The 26144-nt window shown below is 36.1% G+C and overlaps 1 protein-coding gene across 1 annotated transcript in view; it reads right to left on the bottom strand.

The window, feature by feature from the left end:
• Positions 1–1564: 1564 nt before the first annotated feature.
• The window catches only part of LOC113063498 (cyclin-dependent kinase 19-like), a 50402-nt gene continuing 25822 nt past the window's right edge, over positions 1565–26144 (bottom strand). The window contains exons 8-13 of the mRNA XM_026233949.1: positions 22584–22653; positions 22289–22361; positions 21771–21868; positions 21074–21152; positions 7499–7714; positions 1565–4446 (exon numbers count right to left, since the gene is read on the bottom strand). Of these exons, the coding sequence (XP_026089734.1) occupies positions 4333–4446; positions 7499–7714; positions 21074–21152; positions 21771–21868; positions 22289–22361; positions 22584–22653 (650 nt within the window). The 3' untranslated portion in view covers positions 1565–4332. The remainder of the gene's footprint in view (positions 4447–7498; positions 7715–21073; positions 21153–21770; positions 21869–22288; positions 22362–22583; positions 22654–26144) is intronic.

The raw sequence follows: 26144 nt of genomic DNA on the forward strand, positions 1-26144 counted from the left end.
TTCACCTTGCTTGTTAGTGAGGAATTCAGAATGAACTTATATATTTTGCACTGATTATTATTAAGCCAGATGCTTTTCCACTTCCTCAAATGATTGTGTGGATCTGGTGGGTACAGCTAATTTTGTGAGCAAGCTCGATCATCTTAAAGGATATTGGCAAGTGCTGTTAACTCCTAGAGCAGTGATCCTCAAATCTGGCTCTCGAGATCCACTTTCCTGCGAAGTTTAGCTCTAACCCTAATCAAACACGCATGAGTTTGCTAATCAGTGTCTTCAGGGTCATTAGAAAATCACAGGCAGGTGTGTTTAACTGGAGTCGGAACTAAACTCTGCAGGAAACTGGATCTCGCGAGCCAGATTTGAGGATCACTGTCCTAGAGCTAGAGAAATAACCTAATTTATTACATCATCTGGATTATACTCATACTCTGTTAAGAGATTTGGTTTACAAAACACCTCTCACCTTCCAAAGATTGATGAATCGAGTGGTGTTTGTGCTGGAGGAGTGTGCAGTGTATTTGGATGATGTTATTGTTTTTAGTGAGACATGGGAACAACATTTAGTTAATCTACAAGCTCTCTTAACTCAGTTGGCTGAGGCATGTCTTATAGTTAACCTGGCCAAGTGTGAGTTTGCCAAGGCTATGGTAAGATATCGGTGAAAAGTGGGTGGCCAAGGCAAAGTACGGCTGGTTCAGGCCAAAGTTTGGCCATTCAGCAGTTTCAGCCTCTATCCACCAAAAGAGAATTTTTCGTGTTTTTTGGGCATGGTAGGTTATTGGGGATGGTAGGTTATTACCAGGTTTTCGGTTTTAATTTTTCAACTTCACTTTCACATTACAATGCAATATGATCAATCAATGCAAACATATTTGCCAATACAGAACATCTTGCAGAAAATCAATCTGGTTACCATAACTTGCACTCAGTGCAAAGACCTTCTCAAGTTCGCTCGAGGTAAGATAGAGAGATACCCATACAAAAAAAAATGTTTCAATGACAAAGAAAATATGTTTTGCTTTCACTTTAAATGAAAGATTTATACCATGATTATGTATTACATTGTTCTCAATTAGTTCTGAAAAAATAGGAAAATTATATTTGTAGGGATTTTTAGATTTATTTAGCACTCAATCCCATTCCATTCTTAAACAGGAAGATAACTTTTTTTATATATAAAGAAATTACAAAAAGCACTACAAAATGATTACAAATGACTCATGCTGCAGTTGAAGCTTTTGAACACGGTTACATCTTGAAAATAAATTAAGTTACAATCAGTCACGAGACTTATGAGAGCCAATGGCATTTCCCAAACATTCTTCAGGTCATTCATGTATGAATGTGTGGCGGGTTTGAGCGCTACATGGGGATGACTATCAGCTTTGGGGCTTTTTTTTTTTTTAGATGTAGAACTAGCGCCTGGTTAGGTGCTTAAATGTAACTAAAATTATGGTAGCTGGTTAAATTGAAAATCCTATCCCCTTCTTTGAATTCTAAAGAAAAAATATCAAATTTGTTGTTAAATCTTCCACTGTAAATGTCACGATCCACATAAACAATATGTTTGTCATTATTTATTTTGTTATTTGCATTCTCAGTTGATTCTGCTCAGAATTTTGGGAAAAATTAATAAAACAGGCGAGAAGTTAAAACACTATTACACTAAATATATGACATCAAATATGATATGCACCAACTTCTACATTGTACAACATTGTTCCTCTTATTATGATGAAATAAACAACATGATATGAAACAAATCATTATTTCAGTCAATGGTGGCTGGTAATACTCCTCAAAAATCCACCCCCTCTGTATCCTATAGTTCAAGATTATAAATATCAGAAATTTTGAACAGCAGTCCCCAAAAGTCTAAGAACAATATTGAAAATGCTTCTTTTTTTATTCTAAAAAAAAAAAAAAGAAAGACAAAAAAAACTTGTCATCATATATTAAATAACTGGCATAACAATTTACATTTAAAAATTAAACAAGAAAAAAAAGTACATTTCTTCTGCTACGCAACATAAAATCTACCCATGTTAAATGGCATGATTGAGAATGTTCTAAAAACAACATGTGTGCCTTTAAGAGAGCCACAAAAAAACTAATCTTTTCATTGGCAACCTAGAAAGTGCAGAATCTTATATATTTATACTTTGTCACAACCAATTTTTTCAATCATAAATCTTTATTCATATAATATCTAGGCTTTAAAAAAAAAAAAAAAAAAAAAAAGGTTCTCAGATTTGGTCTCAAATATTTTGTCCCACCCAGCTGTACACCTCACTTTGATGTGTGAAGAAACTCAGAACAGGGGGTAGAAAAATTGTGAAATAACACTAGCTTTTGATGACTTTTGCCAGAAATACAAAGCACAATACAGAAAAACATGGAATGTTAAGATAGGACAGAAGAGAAACCCATGAGTATGATGGCAGAAACTGACCATTAGCTACATTAGTTCTGCAGACATTTTGGTTAAAATCTTAAAAAAGCTGTCAGTCTCAACAATTCATGCTGGGTGACTGCAATACACTTGCATGTAACATTATCCTTCAGGGTATTTTAAACTGACTCACTTTCATAAAGTTTAAAGCAAGAGACATCGAAAGACTCAAGCTCCAAGATTTCCTTAGAAACCTGTTTGAGCTTCTAAATTCCACCAAGCTGCAACAGAAATGACTCGCAGATGTCTAACACACTGCAAAGTTTAAGTGTTTCAAACACCTGTAATAAACACAGCTGAAGTCTCCAGCTTTGCCTGATGAGATATCCAACTTTATGTCAGAGGAGTGCATCAGTTGTCCTTGTTTGATCCAGTGCTCTGAAAGAACTCTCACTTCCAGTCCACAAACCGAGCTCAAATCACACAAAGAAATAACTGCACTTCAAAACAATAACCAACAATAAACAAATTATAAAAGCCTATAAAACACAAAAAGGAGACAAGAAATAAAAGTCACAGAAGCAGTTCAACTGCTAGCTGCCCTGGATATTCACACACATGCAAGTATATCCACGCACGCGCACACCCAGATTTAGGGATTTTAGTCCTGACCAATATCCTAAAATATGTCCTTTATCAAAAAAGAAAAATAGTAAACCATGTCCTTGTTTTTGATAGCAGATGTTATTTTTATTGGTTGTTATTATAACTAATGCAAAAAAGAGATGAAAAGTGTATTGTGTGAGTGTATACTTTACTACAACAAAAACAAACAAACAAAAAAACTCTTACACAACTAAAGAAGATATGTGTAATAATGCAGTGGTGCATGATAGCTATGAGAGATGCTCTTTGTTCAGTTTTTAAAATATGCACACATATGTTACACAAATCCAGTCTCTGCTCGACTGTCCGTACATGCAGGCAGCTCCCTTTACTGGGAAAGAGGAGGAAAAAGATAAGAGCGGATTTCGGTTCCTATGTATAGTTGCTTATATACCGTAGATGTTTCTATTTGCTCTGCTTCAGGGTTGGCATAAGGTGAATCTCAGAAAGGGTTTAGGTGCAATCAGTGATGTACAATTTTGGATTGTTTTACTGTTACTGCATTAGTCTGCTGTCCCACTAGTCAATTTTCAGTTGTAGGCCCAAAAGGACAGATACAGCATTGCACATATCCATAATTATTCCATGAACTGGAACCTTGTGTCCTATCAATGCAACCTCACAACTCACTGGTCCAAAATCCTTTTCCTCATGACTGTACATCACATCTGTGTCACGTCATGCATCAGTTACTTGTCACTGGAAAACTGGAAGAGGGTGAGATTTGGTAGCTATGATGAAATGAAATATTTTTGGTGTCAGTCAGTGGGAAACAGCTTTATGAGCCATTGTAACAATCCTCATGTCACTTCTATCTGTAGCTATGACCTGAACAGCATTTGGCTGATCATTTTGAGACAGTTTTGGTCTAACAGTTGTCGAAATAAAAATGAGTAAGCTAGAGTAAGATGCTAAACAGACAGCAGACCTTTAGGTATTGTTGATTTTGGAGCTGGTGGATGTTTTAATGTATTGAAAAACTGTTGAGAGTTTGAGGAAAACAACATTTTGATTGATGATTTTGGCTCCTGTTCTTCAGAGGAGCTCTGATTGAAAGAAAGAGATTGTAAAGTTGTGCTTTGGTTGGAGTAGCATTTTCTGAGAATTGTGGGATGGCAGGAGGCTTTGTAAGGTAATAAACTTGGATTCTATGTTTATATTGGGGCAATATTACAGGACCGACCCAGAAATTTATTTGAATGACAACACTGACTTGCCTGGTTTTATGCTTGTGGTTAATATTTATTTTAAGTGCTTATGTATGTTTTTGAGTCTCAGTATCGATGAGACTGATGAGAGTGCTGAGATGAGGACGAGTATCCCATAGTGCTTTGCGACTGGGTGGAGCCTTGAACGTTGCTCTGGTATCCAAGCCGTGAGCTGGAGTGCTGCAATGAAGAAAGGAGAAAAAAGGTGTAATTTTTATTTATTATTATTACAAAATTAAGCATTTTGCACTCAAGCAGTGTACACACAAATCATTAACAAAATATTAATTTATATTCATAGTTAATTCATAGCTGATAAACTGTAGATAATACATTGTCACTGTAATTAACACATTTTTTTATATTTAATTAGCTCATAGTAAAGAAATTGTTATTTGGTAATAAGAAGTGAATAGCTCTCACTTTAAATTAGGTCATTGAAAAAGGGAAAATGTCAGTAATTGTGTTTTAAAAGTGCTTCAACTTTATTGAACAATAACTGCATTCATATTCACTGTCCCTTAAAATGTTTACAAATACATTAAAGGGGGGGTGAAATGCTCGTTTTCACTCAATATCCTGTTAATCTTGAGTACCTATAGAGTAGTACTGCATCCTTCATAACTCCAAAAAGTCTTTAGTTTTATTATATTCATAAGAGAAATATAGTCTGTACCGATTTTTCCAGGAAAAACACGACCGGCTGGAGGCGTGACGTGTGGGCGGAGCTAAAGAATCACGAGCGCCAGTAGGCTTTTGCGTTGAGAGCGTTTGGAAGCTGTGACATTACCGTGAGGAAAAAAACATCATCCAAAACAAACCATGATTTACAGTCAGATTCAGACGTTTATTTATGATCCAGAATCAGATCCAGAGGCTGAAACTGAACGAGAGCAGCAGCAGCAACGACTCGCTCCGAGCGGGGCTCAAACCCGTGTCTCCGGCATGGGAGGCGGACGCACTAACAAGGAGGCAGAGATATTTGAAGCAGTTTTACTCACCGCCTGCGATCATGAACCTTTTTCGTTGGCACTGCATCATCCTTAAGAAATAAACGATACGCAAATCCTTCGTCAAACTGGGCCTTGTTAGTAAAACAAGCATCTTCGAAACGCAGGGAACAAACACAAACACTTGCACAGCTCCGTTGATGCTCTGTAAAAATAAACTCCATCCACTGGTCCCTTAATGCTGTTTTCTTTTGGTAATCTGTGCAGGGTTGTCTTGCCCTGGCAACCAAAAACACACTCCTTTTGTGACATTTCGCGACGCTCTCGCTCTGATCAGTGAAGTCTGTTGTGCTCTCAGTGCTCTGCTATACGGGAGCGCACGCTCTTCCGGCAGAAGTGCCCTAGGACCCATATAAGGAAATTCCGCTCCATCTAACGTCACACAGAGCCATACTCGAAAAAAACTTTCCGAAACTTGTGACAAACCGGAAGGAGTATTTTGGGAACAAAAATACTCCTTCAAACGTACAACTTAATTTTTGAAACTTTGTCCACGTTAAGCATGGGAATCAAACTCTTTAACAGTGTAAAAAACTCAGTATGCATGAAATAGCATTTCACCCCCCCCCTTTAAGGACAAACACACACACACACACACACACACACACACACACACATATATATATATATATATATATATATATATTGGCATTTGTGGCACTTTACATATGAGCTAATTGAACAATAAAACATTTGTTAATTAAAGTGACAATGAATGAAGAACTCAATTGTATAGTCTATTAATGCAACTACAGTTTATAAAGTAATTTGGAATAAGTAGAAGTAATTTATTAGTGCATACTTATAAAACTTAATAATACTTTTAGTAGCACTGCATGGGACTTAATGGGGAAAGTAAAAATGTTGAAACTGTCATGTGTCTTGGTTAGGAGCTTGCGGGTTTGGTGCACAAGGGCTGAGCTTGTCTGAGAGTTTCCAATGAGAATGTTCCATTTGTGTTCGTCCCGCTTCTCAAAAGATGAGGGACAAGCATCTGCATCTCGTGATTCAGGTAACGCTGCTGCCGAGGCACTAGGATTAGGATTGCAGGGTTCACAGCTCGAGCTTGCAGACAATTTTAAGAAGGGTATAAACCTTTTGAAAGCTTCTGTTGCGAGCTCAAGCACTTTCAGTGCCATTTCAGAGATAATTTTTAGGACTATCAGATCCTGCAGATAGTAATGTATTGAGTCGAGCTGCCCCAATAGAATGTGTGCCTCCATTTTTGGATTCTAACACTCGTGGGCATATTCTGGTTTTGCGTTATTGTCTCATTGTTCAGTGATACAGCTCAATGTAATGAGTCACAATGTCTAGGCTCCGCTCGCATTAGTTTGTATTCCTGAGGGATACAGAGCAAAGCGTTTTTATCTTGTGGCCCAGTTCTGCCATTGCCGTGGCACATTTTATCTCAGCTTGCAGTGAACATTTTTCGAAATTCTGAGTTTTCTAGAGTATTATTTTGCAAGCCTTACTTTAATCTTTAAAGCATCGAGTCCATCTGATAAAGACAGGATGCTCATTTGTCCACAATGGCCCATTCCTAAATTCACTAGTCCATAAACAATGGGTACAGTAAAAAAAAAAAGGTCAAAATTTGCATTTCCATACGCAGTTAAACTGCTTATCAGTTATCTTATCACTGGTATTAACTATATATAACAAACCTTTAGGCTCTATTGTGTGTGAACTTGATTTAAACTAAACAACTCGTGAGGTTAACCTAAACACATTGGTCAATGATGAAAGGTATATGTGGGATATGTTTCTTTATATACGTCTGTTTTGTAAAAACTCAGTGACGACATGTAAACCCATGATCAAAAGTTTGGGGAAATTGTTTTTTTTTTTTTTTTTTTTAAAGAAATTAATACTTTTATTAAGCAAGGACACATTGATTCAAAACACATTTATACTTTTAGAAAATATTTAAATTTAAAATAAATTCTTGTTTTGAACTTTCTATTCCTCATAGAATTATCTTTCCACAAAAATATGTAGCACAATGATTTTCAACATTGACTATAAGAAACGTGTTTTGAGCATCAAATCAGTATATAAGAATGATTTCTGAAGGATGGTAAAATGTTAGGTTTGTTTAACATGCCATTTTTTTGTAAATTCAAATAAATCAATCAGTTATCATGAATTAATAAATAAGGTATTTTGAATGAATCCAATGAATATGAACAAGGAATGTCCCCTTGAGGTGCTTCTCTAACCTGGTAGTCTGTTTGAAGAACACTGGTTCCTGAGGTGCGAGGTTTTTTGTTGGGTGGCCCCTGTTCCTGTCCATGCTGTATGGAGGTGCCCGTGTTGGCCCCTGCAGTGCCTGATGTGCCATTTGTCTGCGCTGAGCTCTGCTGTGTTGGAGCCTGTTGTGTCTGCATTTGTGTCTGCGTCTGTGCAGCTGTCTGCTGATGCTGCTGCGTCTGATTCTAAAGACAATAAAAAACAACACTGTGCTTTAAATGCCATCTTTATTTTTTAAGCAATGAAAGCTTAATAGCCACTTCCACGGGCATTACTAATTTCATGATTTTATTATTTTACAATACAGTAAAACTGTTTTAAGACCACATTATACAAGAAGAATACAGTGGCAGAACACACAAAGTATTCAAAGATAACGGTTTTATTGTGCAATATATTGGTGAATATAATGATTTTCACCATACTCAGAATTTGTGCTCTGCATTTAACCCATCCGAAGTGCACACACACAGAGCAGTGAACACACACACACACTGTGAACACACACCCGGAGCAGTGGGCAGCCATTTATGCTGCGGCGCCCGGGGAGCAGTTGGGGGTTCAATGCCTTGCTCAAGGACACCTCAGTCGTGGTATTGAAGGTGGAAAGAGAACTGTACTTGCACTCCCCCCACCCACAATTCCTGCCAGCCCGGGACTCAAACTCACAACCTTTCGATTGGGAGTCCAACTCTCTAACCATTAGGCCACGACTTCGATCATTTGCCAGGTTAGGTGAAACAGAATGCGTTACATTACATGTTGTAATGTCACGTGTCTTTACAGAATGTGTGTGAAGGTTTGAACACACACACACAGATTCCAGAAAATCAATGGCAGTGTGAATGAACCACAATCAAACGATCCTGGGGAAAAATCCCGGGACACATTATCCGTGTATTTTCCAGAATTTCTGTGTGAAAGAGGCTTTAGTTATTGTCCTGTGCCAGCATATATGGAGTGAGAAAGGATTGGTTTAAGTGAATTGTCTCAAGATCGCTTAACTTCAGGATTAACTATACATTGAGAGAGAGAGAGAGAGAGAGAGAGATGATAAAAAGGTATTGTGACTTGCATGTATCTGTGACGTGCTGGGCAGGATCAAGCACACAATGCAGGAGAACAAACTAACAACAACAAACTAAAAAATATTTAGGAGAAACAAAATAATAACAACTGAAACATACAAACAATACCAGACATGGAACGAACTAAAACTGAGGGCTTAAATAGATGATTAACAGAATCAGAACAGGTAAGAACAATATGAGTAACAATGGAAACAAATGAGTGGGAGAGAAAATGGGAACAAATCAGAATTTCAACTAGTAAGAAAGCAATTATTAATATCAACAATTAAATTTGAATGGAAGCCTATGGTGACATTTAACTAGTGAAAATACAATTCCTGATATCAAGAATCAACTGAAAATCGAATTGTTGATATCAAGAATTAACAGTGTTACTAGTGACAATTAAATTGTTGATATCAACAGTTAAATTGTTGATATCAAGAATCGACATCTGTACTAGTAGCCACGTGATTACTGATATAAAAAATAAAGGAGATCATGAATATTAATGAGATTTTCTGACACCCCTGGTTCTAGAGTCAGCATTGGCCAAAGATGGCAGAGGAACCTCCATGTGCAGAAACGACTCCTCCTTTATTTATTTGTTTTGTCGTTGAAACTTGAAAATTATATTATGGCTGGATACATTTTTTAATTTTTTTGTTAATTGTAAAAAAGTTAATCGATGCTGTTTCTTTTTTTTTTTTTTTTTGGCCACCAAGTCCTTTGGATAATTAAAAGGAAAAATGAATAAGGCATTCATTTTGTTTTAAAAATAACTTCATGTCGTTTGTTCAGGGTTTTAATTTTGGTTTTATTACACTTTCTTCTAATAGCCTACATCAAATAAAAAAAAAAACAACCAAAAGGAAAAATATAACAGGTAATAATGCATCATACAAACATTTTACAGGACTTTATTATTATTATTATTATTATTTTTTGGAATATTGTTGGCTACATGAATGAGTCGTGTCCTAATAGGAATAATTTTTATATAACAGTTCTGTGAGATACTGTATATTTAATCAAGTTTGTTTTATAGGGGTAAATGATCTCCAAGCATTTCACATATTTCTATGCACACTAATAATATTAAACTACTGTCTCTACACTACGGTTATACACATGTATTGCATTTATTTTCAATTAAATAAATCCTTATAATCTGGCTCTCTCTAGTGGATAAACTTAATATCACAGCCTTAATCTTCCACTTGAAATTGGCTTATAGTTTAGAATTAGATTTTGGCAGGGGCTATTTGAATAAAATTAATTATATTTACACTAAGTGAAAATAGCATATTTTATTAGCAATAGATTGTATTTACACTATTTAATAATATGAGTATTTTCTTACAGTAATAGTAGTTTTATGCTGTTGGTGCTACTTAGTGCAAGTAGTGACCAATATGTGCACCTCATTATTATAGTAGGCCACATTATAAAACAGTATAGGCTGCAATAATAACATATTGAGTGTACATTATAATCTTATTTAAAAATTAATAAATGGATGCCGCCCCTAAACTATCCCTAACCTTATACAATATCCACATTATTTTTAACTTTTTCGATAATTTCATTATCGAGTTTTATAGAAAATATATGCCTTTCCGATGTGATACAGGACGTGAAAAGGGTGAAGATAGAGCTCGGCAGAAGGCAGAATCGAACCCGGGTCTGTCGCGTCAAAAAAAAAACATCTGCTTTGTGCTCTGTCATCTGCACCACAGAATACAACATAATACTCAGGTCTTTTTATATTATTGTTTAACACTACCAGACATTGGTAGGTGGAGTTAAATAGCCTGTGCCAAAATTTAAACAAAATAATTATTACAAATATTCTACAGAAGCGTTGGACTCTTTACCTTGTCGTCTATCCACCATAAACATTCATAAAGGGTTGCACTTGTCATTTAATTATGCACATATCCAAAAAGGAGTTCATTTATATGCACATATCCAAAAAGGAATTAATTATATTTTAAATTAGAATTTTTACTAGTGAAAATGCAATTTTAACATGTAAGAATTAAGTTACTGATATCAAGAATTATGTGTATTACTAGTTGTAATTTCATTTTTGATATGATAAACTTATTTCTACGACTGATGACGTCATTGTTGTCATTGTCGTTACTAGTGTAAATGTAATTGTTGATATCAAGAATTCAATTATTGATATCAAAAATTAATATGTTTAAATGTTAAATGTTACAGATATCAAAATGCATTTGTTACTAGTTACAATTCTAAATGCACATATCTATGGCAAGCCGAATTAACTTTTATTCATTTGAAGGATATGTATTCTTGATATCAACAATTCAATTTCCACTAGTAACAATGTTAATTCTTGATATCTGTAATTGTATTTTCACTAGTTAAATGTCACCATAGGCTTTCATTCAAATTTAATTGTTGATATCAAGAATTGCTTTCTTACTAGTTGAAATTCTGATTTCACATATCAGAAATACAATTCTTAATAGTAAAGACCTTTATTTTTGATATCAGTAATCACTAGGATATCAGAACGTTTTATTATACCTTTTCATGTGATAACACTGAAGAAATGACACTTTGCTACAATGTAAAGTAGTGAGTGTACAGCTTGTATAACAGTGTAAATTTACTGTCCCCCAAAATAACTCAACACATACACATTAATGTCTAAAGCGCTGGCCACTAAAGTGAGTACATCCCTAAGTGAAAATGTTCAAATTGGGCCCATTAGCGATTTTCTCTCCCTGGTGTCATGTGACTCATTAGTGTTTCAAGGTCTCAGGTGTGAATGGCGAGCAAGTGTGTTAAATTTGTTATTATCACTTTCACTCTCTCATACTGGTCACTGGTAGCTCTGGAAAGATACCCTTTGGATGCCATTTAATTTCAAATTAAATAGCATCAGTGTGCATTGCATACATTAGAAATATATCAATTAGAATAGCAACCAGACTGACGACGTTATATTATTTAAGACTTATTTAAGACACTCTTTTTAGTATATATCGAAAGCAATTTAAAGAGATATGGCTATGTGAAATATGTGGAATCTGTGTACTAGGAATACGTTACCATTCTAGTTCACCCAATAGACAATTGCAGGCGGTATGCTAAATAGAGTGTGGTGCTGATGTGCATGTTTCTAATCTTTTTCTGCTTTTATTTATACAGTTGTTTTTGTATTTATTATGGTTTTCAGCTGTTTGTCATGTTTGACTTATTCAGAACGATTCTTTTAAAAAACATTTTTTTTTCTCACCGTCATTGTGAATTGTACCATGTTTAATCGGGTCTGTGCATTGCTTCCACTTTAAAGTGATACTGGATTACCTGTAAACATTGTGGAAAACTGAAAAAAAAGTCCTTCTTTGTTTGTATGATCCTAAATTACTGCTTATGCCAACCGTTGGACTCTTCACCTTTTTGGCTATATTTTGTTTTACCATTTCATATGACGAAACTGAAGAAATGACTCTTTCCTACATTGTAAATTAGTAAGTATACAGCTTGTATAACAGTGTACATTTATTTACCATTCCTCTTGTCCACCGATGCTTCAAGAACCGGACAACATGTTATATAAAAATAATTCCTATTAGGACACGACTCATTCATGTAGCCAACGATATTCCAAAAAAAAAAATAATAATAAAAAAAAAATTCCTGGAGTTGTATGATGCATTATTATCTGTATTTTTTTATTTTAGTTGTATTTTTTTCTTTTATGTATTAGAAGAAAGTGTAATAAAACCAAAAATAAACACCTGAAAAAGTGATATTAAGTTATTTTTTGAACTAAATTAATGCCTTGTTGACTTTTCCTTTAATTATCCGAAGGACTTGGTGGCCAATAAAAAAAAAACAGCATAAATTTTATTTATTTATTTTTTACAATTAACAAAAATAAAAAAAAAATGAATCCAGCTATAATATATAATTTTCAAGTTTCACTGACAAAGCAAATAAATAAAAGAGGAGCCGTTTCTGCACATGGATGTTCTTCTGCCATCTTTGGCCAATGATGAAAAAGGAGGAGTGTCGAAAGTCTCATTAATATTCATGATCTCATTACCATAGCTATTCTTACTTGTAAATATGGCATTTCTACATATCTGTAAAAGTATTTTTACTAGTTAAAATGTTATTTCAGATATCAGTTATTCTATTTTCACTAGTTGCAAGGACAATTTCAGATATCAACTGCCTTTGTTGATATCAATAATTACTTTTTTACTAGTAAAAATGTGAATTCTTGATATCAACAATTTAGTTGTTACTAGTTGAAATGCTAATTCTTGATATCAAAAATGTAATTGTTACTAGTGAAAATGTATGAAAATGTAGAGTCACACTGAAGGCATCAAGGTCTATTTGAGCAAGAAGGAGAGTGATGGGGTGCTGCGCCAGATGACCTGGCCTCCACAGTCACCGGACCTGAACCCAATCCAGATGGTTTAGGGGTGAGCTGGACCGCAGACAGAAGGCAAAAGGGCCAACAAGTGCTAAGCATCTCTCGGGGAACCTAGAATATGCACTTTTAATGCTCTGATGCAAAGTAATTCTTTGGCACGAATGAACAGTCGCTTCCTTCTAACGAAGTATCACCTGCTACCACACAGGACAGCATCACTATTGAACAGTCCACCACTCGTCTCCCTTTTAAAAGAAAGTCTACTTTTATTCCACCTAAGAATAGGAATTCATCCCTTGATACCTATTGTAGACTTGTGGAATGTGATGTAAAGACTGCTCTTAAGAACAAAAGGCAGTATAAGGTTTACAACAACTTGTCGAAAAAGGAGAGGGATGCTTTACTTGATCTTGGCAAAGATAATACGGTGATAGTGCGTCCTGCAGATAAGGGTGGCGCGATTGTACTTCAAAGTGCTTCGGATTATGAACAAGAGATTCGTAGACAATTGAATGACCATACTTTTTATCAATCTTTACCTGCTGATCCTACCAATAAATTTAAAACCTGCATTGACTCCAAGTTGTTATCCCATTTTGAGAATGGGGAGTTTAGCAAAAATGAATATAATTTCCTTAAGGTAGACTTTCCAATAATACCCATTATATATACTCTGCCTAAGGTTCACAAAGGATTAGACACCCCTTTAAAAGGCCGTCCAATAGTGAGTGGCATTGGTAGTCTTACTGAAAGAACTTTTTTCGTTTTCAGGACGATTTTTATTTACAAATCAAAGGTACTGCAATGGGTAGTAAAATGGCACCAAACTATGCTTGCTTGTATATGGGAATTTTTGAAAATGATTTTATTTTGAATGAGTCAAATTTCTTTTTTCCTAAGATTTTGTTCTACAAACGGTATATTGATGACATTTTTATGATTACCAAGGCTACACCTGCAGAGATGATGTTATTTCTAAATTATCTTAATTCAAGGAATGAGCATGTGAATTTTACTATGGAATATGACTCTGTTAGCATCAGTTTTCTTGATGTTAGAGTATACAAATGTGACGGCAAACTTCATACCGATCTATATCGTAAACCTACGGATCGAAATACCATTTTGAGAGGGGATAGTTTCCATCCTAGACCTTTAGTTAAGAGTTTGCCTATCAGTCAGTTTAAACGTGTGCGTAGAGTGTGCAGCACGGATGAATCTTACACTTACCAATCTAATCAGTTAACTAAAAGATTTCTGAATCGTGGTTACCGTATGGAATGGATAGAAAATGCCAAACAGAAGTTGAATGATACATCTCAAATGCAGTGTTTACAAAACAAAAGTAACAACAAAACGCAGGACTTCAATGCTCCCATTTGCACAACGAAGTACTCATCTTTGGGTGCGGAGTTTCGTAGAATTTTAAAAAAACACTGGCATATTATTTCTAGTGATCCTAGTTTGTCTGGCGTTTTTAAAAACAGTCCTAAATTAGTTTTTAAACGTCAAAATAACCTCCGTGATTGGTTGGTAAAATCTGAATATCCTGCACGCATGAAAGGTATTCCATCTCTTCCTCCAGGTAACTACAGGTGTGGCAATTGTGCTCAGTGCGCTTTCACACACAAATGTAATTCTTTTAGTCATCCACGCACTGGTCGCGACATTCCGATACGAGGCACTATCACATGTGCTTCAACCCATGTTATTTATTTAATTCGCTGCCCGTGTGGTCTTGCCTACGTGGGTAAAACATCCAGACAATTACGTATTCGTATTTGTGAACATCGCAGCAACATTAGGACCGGTGATATGCGCAGTCCCATTGCGTCTCGTTTTAGGCAAATGGGTCATAATGTCAGTGTGTTAAAGTACATCGGTATAGAAAAGGTAACCAAACCATCAAGAGTTGGAGACTATGAGAAGAAATTATTACAGAGAGAATGTTTTTGGATTTATTCTCTAAATACTTTGTCACCATTAGGGTTGAATGAGGATTTTGATATCAAGCCATTTCTATAAATATTTTCATATGTTTGTCTTTTTCAAGTTATTTGATGCTGCATTTTGAGTGTTTGTTATATGATTTTCAAGTTATTTGATGTTGTTTTTTGAGTGTTTGTCATATGATTTGTTTCTGTCACATGATTTGTTTCTGTCACATGACTTCTAAGTGAGGAAGTCTAATTAAGGTGAGCACCTGTTATGTATTTAAAGGTGTTCCTCACTTATTGAGATTGTGCCTGATGAAGACCTGAGGGTCGAAACGTTGCCTTGTAAATAATTAAATACACTTTTGTATGGAGCAGTATTTTTCAGTGTGCAGACTGCATTTTTGTATTTATTGATTGCATATCCAGTTGTCTTGCACCTGGCCCAAATTTGGGTTCATGTGATGTGCACACCACTTCTGTGTGTTCTGATGCAAAGTAAACCACCATTTCTTTAGGATAGTATAACATATATTTCATATTATATAAATAATACTGCACACCTACTAAATGTTTCAAATCTAAAATATTTTGTAATACTGTGTACCTTAGAGAAAATTTAAGCAAAGGCTCATAGGCTTGACATTTATCCAGCTTGCACATAACTTTCATCTGTGAATATTCAATATGTTAAATACCCGAGGTCAGCTGTCAAATATAACACATCAGTGAGGCAAAGCTGACGGATATTTGCGGAAATGTGCTTTGATGCGCTTGCTTGATAACTTGTGGTTAAAGCGCCACTCAGTGGTCAAAAGCTACAAATGCACTTTGCAGCCGAGGCAGCAAAAGCTAATTTTGGTTGGCCAACTACTTTAACATCTATATTTTGCGTTCTGATAACTTTTAAGACCATACAGTGTAGCCTGCATAAAACGCATGTACTCTGTTTGATTATGGGAAGAAAGAAATATACTATAATTACAGAATTTTAAGTTGTTATCTAAAGAATAAATCAAATTCTTGCACCATTCATTTATTTTTTATTAAATGGATTTTTTCTAAAATGATTTTATTGTAGTAAATATTATGTAAAATAAATCTACATTTATGAAATTGTGAATGCTTCATTAACTAACTTTAAATAAAATAGTGTGGTATTATATATAATTCATCTTGAAGACAAAAAAATCTATATCAATCAACCACTAATTAAAAAAAGGCATATTTCTGACCTTAAAATCTAACTGAATCAGTTGCTGTAAAATATCCAAGAGTCCTGTGTAGGCTAGGAATATTTGTAAAAACCTCCTACAATCCCTGTTGACATGCTGAGCTGCAATAGTATGAGACAGTCAAAGCAGTCAAAACATTTTTTTAAATTAAATATAGATTTGAACAAAACAATTACTAGCATAAAATTATTTCGTACAGATTCTTGTGTTTTGTGTATAAATGGGGAAATGTCCCAAATTACACCAAAACCCAACTAAAATGACACAAGGGAATAAAGTATGCAATCTTAAGTAGAATTATTAGTATTATTAGATCAGCTTTTTGTGTGCTTTCAAGTTTTTGTACAAAAACCCTTTTGTAAACCAGGCTTTTTGTGTGGTAGGAACCCAATCGGGTCTGCAGGTCTTTGCATTAATGGATGCAAGCCTCATTCCTTCAAATACACTTACAGCCATCTTGAAATTGTGCTTCTCAGAAAAGCAGCAATTGCATGGTGTGGGCAAAACCACTAAATGTCAAAGTAAATATTGGCTCACTCCAGCATTGCAGACAGGAGATGGTTATTTTATGGTGTGTGTGTGTTTGTTTATTTGCATTTGTTTGCCTTTTGCCTGGATACATTTCATCCTTCAATGCCCAAGTGAACAGCTTAACAACACTGCTATCTGAGCTGTTGCTCTGCTGCTCCCTCTTTCCTACACCTACACTCTGCTTCCTTCTTAGTTCCACTGGAATGAGTAACATTAGAATTATCAGTAGAGACGATAAGAAAACAGTAATTTTAACAGATGCATTTATCAAGTAGTTTGCAGTACTCTTTACAGGGACAATCTCCCTGGAGCACCAAAGTGAATTGCTCAAGGTCACAATGTCCACTGCAGTGTTCAGACCTACAACTTTCCTAAAGTGAGCATTAAAACTACTTACAGTCTTGTTCAAAATAATAGCAGTACAATGTGACTAACCAGAATAATCAAGGTTTTTCATATATTTTTTATTGCTACGTGGCAAACAAGTTACCAGTAGGTTCAGTAGATTCTCAGAAAACAAATGAGACCCAGCATTCATGATATGCACGCTCTTAAGGCTGTGCAATTGGGCAATTAGTTGAATTAGTTGAAAGGGGTGTGTTCAAAAAAATAGCAGTGTGGCATTCAATCACTGAGGTCATCAATTTTGTGAAGAAACAGGTGTGAATCAGGTGGCCCCTATTTAAGGATGAAGCCAACACTTGTTGAACATGCATTTGAAAGCTGAGGAAAATGGGTCGTTCAAGACATTGTTCAGAAGAACAGCGTACTTTGATTAAAAAGTTGATTAGAGAGGGGAAAACCTATAAAGAGGTGCAAAAAATGATAGGCTGTTCAGCTAAAATGATCTCCAATGCCTTAAAATGGAGAGCAAAACCAGAGAGACTTGGAAGAAAACGGAAGACAACCATCAAAATGGATAGAAGAATAACCAGAATGGCAAAGGCTCAGCCAATGATCACCTCCAGGATGATCAAAGACAGTCTGGAGTTACCTGTAAGTACTGTGACAGTTAGAAGACGTCTGTGTGAAGCTAATCTATTTTCAAGAATCCCCCGCAAAGTCCCTCTGTTAAAAAAAAGGCATGTGCAGAAGAGGTTACAATTTGCCAAAGAACACATCAACTGGCCTAAAGAGAAATGGAGGAACATTTTGTGGACTGATGAGAGTAAAATTGTTCTTTTTGGGTCCAAGGGCCACAGGCAGTTTGTGAGACGACCCCCAAACTCTGAATTCAAGCCACAGTACACAGTGAAGACAGTGAAGCATGGAGGTGCAAGCATCATGATATGGGCATGTTTCTCCTACTATGGTGTTGGGCCTATTTATCGCATACCAGGGATCATGGATCAGTTTGCATATGTTAAAATACTTGAAGAGGTCATGTTGCCCTATGCTGAAGAGGACATGCCCTTGAAATGGTTGTTTCAACAAGACAATGACCCAAAACACACTAGTAAACGGGCAAAGTCTTGGTTCCAAACCAACAAAATTAATGTTATGGAGTGGCCAGCCCAATCTCCAGACCTTAATCCAATTGAGAACTTGTGGGGTGATATCAAAAATGCTGTTTCTGAAGCAAAACCAAGAAATGTGAATGAATTGTGGAATGTTGTTAAAGAATCATGGAGTGGAATAACAGCTGAGAGGTGCCACAAGTTGGTTGACTCCATGCCACACAGATGTCAAGCAGTTTTAAAAAACTGTGGTCATACAACTAAATATTAGTTTAGTGATTCACAGGATTGCTAAATCCCAGAAAAAAAAATGTTTGTACAAAATAGTTTTGAGTTTGTACAGTCAAAAGGTAGACACTGCTATTTTTTTGAACACACCCCTTTCAACTAATTGCCCAATTGCACAGCCTTAAGAGCGTGCATATCATGAATGCTGGGTCTTGTTTGTTTTCTGACAATCTACTGAACCTACTGGTAACTTGTTTGCCACGTAGCAATAAAAAATATACTAAAAACCTTGATTATTCTGGTTAGTCACATTGTACTGCTATTATTTTGAAAAAGACTGTATATTTATAACCCACTATATTAATAAACCCATCTGTAAGTCGCTTTGGATAAAAGCGTCTGTTAAATCAATAAATGTAAATGTAAATGTAAATGTAAATGTAAATGTAAATGTATTAACTAATCACCTACAGCAGGCAGCAGACAGAATGCTGTTTTTTTTTTCACATGTGACTCAGATGAGTTCAGTGGTTGGTAGGTATTATTTAGACCATTTTAAAGCGGAATAAATAAGCTTTCCACTCATGTATGATACGTTAGTATAGAACAATATTTGTCCGAGATACAACTACTGTATTTAACAATCTGGGATCTAAATATTGATGAAATCGCCTTCTTAATGCATATTATTAATCAAAATTTTCGTTTTTATATATTTACAGTAGGAAATTTGCTAAATATCTTTATCTATATATTTACTTAATGTCCTAATGATTTTTGGCATAAAACAAAAATCATTAATTTTGAAACATAAAATGTTTTTTTGGCTATTGGTACAAATATACCTCAGCAACTTAAAGGAACACTCCCCTTTTTTTAAATTAGGCAAATTTTCCAACTCCCCTAGAGTTAAACATTTGAGTTTTACAGTTTTAGAATCCGTTTGGCCAATATCCTGGTCTGGCGCTAGCACTGTAGCTCTAGCTTGGTATAGATCATTGAATCTGTTAAGACCAATACCATCTCGCTCAAAAATGAACAAAAAGTTTATATATATATATATATATATTTTTAAACTTGACTCTTCTGTAGTTACATTGTGTACTAATACCGATGGAAAATGAAAATTCTAGGCCAATATGGCTAGGAACTATACTCTCATTCCGCCATGATAACCAAGGAATCAGAACTTTACATTTTTCGTCGGTCTTAGTACACAATGTAACTAAAGTAAGCAAAATTAAACATAAGACAAACTACAATAAAAAAATAAAAAAAAACATCACTGCAAAATCTATTTACGTTTGAAAGCAGAACTGTAGGTGCATTAAAGGCATTAAATTATATTGAAGCCTGCACAGCTCTCTGTCAAACTCTCCCTCAAAACTTGAACTATTGTAAACTTGACATACCGTAATTCTTCAAATTAAAGCCGGGACTTTATTTACCTGAACTGCAGAAGGTAACAGACTTTTATTAGAGGAAGGCCTTTATTTTTAATTCCATCTGTCTGATAAGTTTTAAATAACCCGTTTTAAATTAAAAGCGATAGCGTTCCAGTGGACAGAGATCATAACATTGCACAGAATCAGTTCAGAATCAGTCATCAAAAGAATCAGTTCGGTTCAGACGCTGTGTGAGTCAGTCTGCTTCACGCTGAATCATGCATGCGCAGATTCATCAGCTCCTCGGATCTCGAATCAGACACATCCGCCAGAAACGGTTCTCAGTTCAGAGTACTGATGATCCATAAACCGATGCAACCGGTTCTTGACTCAAGATGGAGAAACGCTCCAGCAGTGGCCGTGTACATTCGTTATCTGGCTCTGCTGCACAGATTTCCCCCCAGCCTTTATTTAAGATCGGCCTTTATTTGTCTGTGTTGACCACGCCCCCAGCCACTATAAGAGGCCGGCGTTTATTTGACTACCGGTTTTTATTTGAGGAATTACGGTATGTCTTGATTGGCTACAATGATCATCGCTTCACGCTCTTCAACAAGCACTTACACATATACACATGGGAGCATCTGAAATCTGTGTCTATCAGAGGATGATTATGAGGACGATATATTAAAAGGTATACGGTACGGTTCACAGGGCTGAACTGAACTCTGATGTCAAGTCTACTTCTCATTTGTTTCTTGTCATTGCTCTGATGCTTAAGGCATAATTGAAAAAACAATGTAGGCAGGATGCTGTGACGAGTGGGGCGGGGCCGAGAGCTGTGGGAACGGATCGAGGCCGGTGGAGTGATTGGAAATGAGCGACACCTGCGCCACTCACGGGTCTTGGGTTCCACGGAGGAGATCCGGAAGGATAAAGGAGGGGTTACGACAGTGAAGGACGAGAGAGGACCAGGCCTGGGTTTTATTTTGTCTTTTGTTTTTTGTTTGTGTGCAGCAGTCATCCGCAAGGGGCTGTCGCGCTGTTTTGTGTTTATTTAACACATTATTTTATTTATCAAAGTTTTATTTAAATGTCCGCCAGTTGCCGCCTCCTTCTTCCCATGACTATGAAGGTTTTTATACATTGTTACAGATACCAACTACAATTTCCAAACAAAAGGATCTGATTTCATTCTTTACAAAATTACGGTGTGAAAAGTCAGTGCTAAAGACCACATCTGAAAAAAAAAACGAATTCTAAATCAGCCATTGTTACCTTCTCCGTTTTCTCCTCTGGTTCATCCTCACTTAGAAACTCTCGTTTGGGGTAGGGAATCTGACATCCTGCAAATACACTAAAAGCACCACACATGCACATAAAGAAAACATTAAAGCAGTTTTTATAGGAACTACAATTGTTTCACATACAATAACAGGTGAACGACTATGGTTCATGTTTTAGCTGCTATAAAAGCTGTCCGAAAGAGGGAAAAGAAGGAAATATTTGAAATATTTGTGGTATGCTACAGAATGAAAAGCAAGCAGACACCTTCTTCTAATTAAAGGGTTTGGCTAAGTTCCAGTGAAGTCAAATATAATTGCAATGTCCAAGAATGACAATGGTACTTTTTTCTCTTAAAAATGATCCAATGAGTCTGGTATAGAACTCTAAATCAAAGCTCAGACTTAAACCCGGCTAAATATGAATTAGATGAACACTGAATGAAAGTCAGACTCCATCAGCCTATGTCTGAGCTTACTGATGATGTTGAATTGGAGCAACTTCCCAAAGCCTTGTCTCAACAGTGAGCTGCCATTTGAGAGGATCAACTCCCTATTAATGCTAAATGTTGAACAAGCACATATGGGTCTGGTGTTTGGGTGTCCACATACTTTTGATTGTTAAGATTTCTCCTCTGAGATTACTCGGCATGAATCTAAATGTGTGTGTGTGTGTGTGGAATGAGTCTTACTCAGATGTAGGTAAGGGGTCCTCCAGGAAATATGGGTCCTGCAGTGACTGCTCAGAAGTGATTCTTTTGGTGGGGTCCATAGTCAGCAATTTCTGGAGCTAGATTAGATTATATTAATTACTGTGGGAAAGAGGTGCAGGAAGCCACGATCAGGCAACGGATGTATGGACACACAGCTGTTCAATAGTGTAACTAACAGATATTAAACAAACAGATTGATGAAATAACTATTTAAAAAAAAAACTTTTTTTATGTAAGAAACACTGCAAAACAGTGCAGGAAAACAACAAGCATATATACCTTCAAGTAATTCAAGAATGACTCTTCTTGGATTTTTGAAATATTTGAAAGAGAAAAGTCTAAAATTTAAATTTCCTACTGCAATACTGAAGCAAATTATTTAAATAAGTAATCATCTTAAAACTAATGTTTTGTGAAGCATATGTGTCTGCACAGTACTGTATGCCTTTAATATAAGTCAAATTGATTGTATATACACGCATGTACAATAGACTTACCAATAGAAACACTTTGCTGTCTGGTTTGACTTTATGTTTCTCCATATATTTGATAAGACTGCTGTTGGCATATCTGTAAAACACATTTAAAAAAAATCATTATAAACACATGCACATTTAAATCTCTACACAAAATATAATACCATGTTCAAACAGTACAGAGCTGTCTTGCTGTTCTTCTGTATACTGAGCTAGACAAAACACATGAAGAAAATATAAACCATGACATAAAATCAACATTCATATTGTTTTTGCTGTTGAGAATACATTTGGTGTTACTCTGGAACAGACTCACGTGGTTCTTCTGAAATCTTTCTGTAGGGTCGGATATTCTGGCATTTTCCGGATATCTTCCCAGTCTTTATCTAGGAATTACACAAAAACATGATATAATAGTGCACAGTGACATTTAACAAGGCTACGAGTCCAAATAAGGACTAATAATAGCACATGGACTCATTCGTCAGGTGTCTCTAACTACTATGTACTTACAATGAAAATTATGCATTTTATTAAAGGGGGGGTGAAATGCTCGTTTTCACTCAATATCCTGTTAATCTTGAGTACCTATAGAGTAGTACTGCATCCTTCATAACTCCAAAAAGTCTTTAGTTTTATTATATTCATAAGAGAAAGATAGTCTGTACCGATTTTTCCAGGAAAAACACGACCGGCTGGAGGCGTGACGTGTGGGCGGAGCTAAAGAATCACGAGCGCCAGTAGGCTTTTGTGTTGAGAGCGTTTGGAAGCTGTGACATTACCGTGAGGAAAAAAACATCATCCAAAACAAACCATGGCTAACAGTCAGATTCAGTCGTTTATTTATGATCCAGAATCAGATCCCGAGGCTGAAACTGAACGAGAGCAGCAGCAGCAACGACTCGCTCCGAGCGGGGCTCAAACCCGGGTCTCCGGCATGGGAGGCAGACGCACTAACAAGGAGGCAGAGATATTTGAAGCAGTTTTACTCACCGCCTGCAGTTCCAACACACGACCGTGACCCTTTTTCGTTGGGACTGCATCATCCTTAAGAAATAAACGATACGCAAATCCGTCGTCAAACTGGGCCTTGTTTGTAAAACAAGCATCTTCGAAATGCAGGGAACAAACACAAACACTTGCACAACTCCGTTGATGCTCTGTAAAAATAAACTCCATCCACTGGTCCCTTAATGCTGTTTTTTCTTTGGTAATCTGTGCAGGGTTGTCTTGCCCTGGCAACCAAAAACACACTTCTTTTGTGACATTTGGCGACGCTCTCGCTCTGATCAGTGAAGTGTGTTGTGCTCTAAGTGCTGTGCTATACGGGAGCGCGCTCTCTTCCGGCAGAAGTGCCTCAGGACCCATATAAGGAAATTCCACTCCATCTAACGTCACACAGAGCCATACTCGAAAAAAACTTTCTGAAACTTGTGACAAACCGGAAGGAGTATTTTGGGAACAGAAATACTCCTTCAAACGTATAACTTAATATTTGAAACTTTGTCCATGTTTAGCATGGGAATCCAACTCTTTAACAGTGTAAAAAACTCAGTATGCATGAAATAGCATTTCACCCCCCCTTTAAATTCTTGGGTGTATTTGTTACATTGTACTTAAAATTAAAGCATCTGGATTAACATTGTTCATGGTGACACTGTTAGCTCTTATTATAGTCTTGCATGTGCATGTATTTATTAATTACAATAATGGGTTTATAATTAAATACTACCCATCAACCGCCCACTAAACCTAACCTTAACTCATGTAGATCCCTTATATAACCCAGAAATTTCTACGTTTCTGTGTAATACTGTATGTACAACTTAGAGCATGTACTATAAAATAAAGTGCAGCCATTGCATCTGTAATTACACTGTTGACCCTACTCTAACCAGTACCCTACCTGGATCCAATGAGAGTATTCTTAATTTTAAATTCAAGTGCGTAATGGTGCGAAAATACACCTTGACCTAACTTACTTCTAAGCATTAATCATACAGAAAAAAAGTTAATAGATTAACATAAAAAGAATAGTGAGTATAAGGCTTGTATCATTCAGAACAAATCAACGGAGAGACGCACATTTATGTATACATATTCATAATTCTGTTCAGCTGAAAATATAGGATTTTGTTTGATATGTTTCCACACTTTTTCATGAAAACTACTCTGTTTGTTATGATACATTTAAAAAACAGAATAGGGGCCACAGTCTGAACACACAAACATATTTCCAAACCCTTTTTTGTTTTCTTTTACATTTAGATTAGATTTAGACATTTTGCAGACGCTTTTATTCAAAGCAACTTAACAAAGGTTTTTTTTTTTTTTTTTCAGACTTGGAAAATACTCAAATCAAATTCTATAGTTTTCCATATGGCGTAGGAGCCTGCCTGCCTCATACATACATACATACATATATATAGTATATATTCAAGAAAAACAAGAAAAAAAAGAAAAAAAAAAACAGGCCAGATAACATAATGGCCAGATTAGTACCAGTGCGAAACCCTCTCTTGTCAGGATTTACAAAAGACAAACAGTGACAAATAAGACATGAAAGGGCAGGGATAGTTTTTTTTTTTTTTTTTTCTTTAAAGTGACAGTAAAAGTGAAGTGACATACAGCTGAGTATGGTGACCTATACTCGGAATTTGTGCTCTGCATTTAACCCGTCCAAAGTGCACACACACCTGGAGCAGTGGGCAGCCATTTATGCTGCGGCACCCAGGAATCAGTAGAGGGTTCAGTGACTTGCTCAAGAGCGAGTCAGTCATGGTATTGAAGGTGGCGAGAGTGCTGTACATCACCCCACCTAAAATTCCTGCTGGTGCGAGACTCAAACTCACAACCTTTGGATTACAAATCCGAATCTCTAACCATTAGGCTACGACTTCCACAATTTAAAATAATAATTCAGTAAATGATTAATGTAATATGATTTACTAATGTTTGTGCTAGTCAGTTTTTCTGGTTTATAAGCCACTATTGATTGCCCTTCCAAAAGCAGGTCTTAAAGGTTTAGTTCACCCAAAAATGAAAATTAGGCCATAAATTACTCGGCCTCAAGTCATCCTTGGTGTATATTACTTTCTTCTTTCAGACAAATCCAGTCGGAGTTATATTCAAAATTGTCTTTGATCTTTCAAGCTGTTTAATGTCACTCAGCGGGTGTTTTCAGTGCTTCAGCCCAAAATAAGTTATTTAAAAAGCGGCCATCCATAAAAAAAAAAAAAAGTGTCTCACACGGCTCTGGGATGTGAAAAAAAAAATGCCTTCTGTAGCGAATAGATGTGTTGTTTGTAAGAAATATATCCATATTTAAATCGTAATAATCACTTTAATCTCACTTGTTGTACAAAGAAGCAGTTCCGGACGGATGCCGTATACAGGTCAGCATTGCGTATGCGCCAACATTTGTTTACAGGATCAAAGTTTCCTTACTTTAGCTAAGGAAAGACAGTCTCCTCTTGGCTTATATAGAAATCCTCTGACATTCTTCTTTACAAATCCTCGTTTTGTACTTTAAATTAGTGACTTTTGTTTTGTTTTGATCTCTCCCCTGTATTACACCCGGAACTGCTTCCGTGTACAACAGTGAGCACAAGCTATATTAAAATTCCATCACGCACCCTAAGGTCACAAAACGCCGGACTTTTCGTCGTTCCTAGGATAGCAATGTCCACTAAAGGAGGTAGAGCTTTCTCACATTTGGCTCCCAAACTCTGGAATAGCCTTCCTGATTACGTTCGGGGTTCAGACACACTCTCTCTGTTTAAATCTGGATTAAAAACACATCTCTTTCGCCAAACATACGAATAATGTATCTTTTAAATTGTGAGTGTAGTTGCATCTGATCAAATGTGTATTTTTA

Source organism: Carassius auratus, chromosome 45 (genome assembly GCF_003368295.1).
Source record: "Carassius auratus strain Wakin chromosome 45, ASM336829v1, whole genome shotgun sequence".
In the NCBI taxonomy this organism is placed as follows: domain Eukaryota; kingdom Metazoa; phylum Chordata; class Actinopteri; order Cypriniformes; family Cyprinidae; genus Carassius; species Carassius auratus.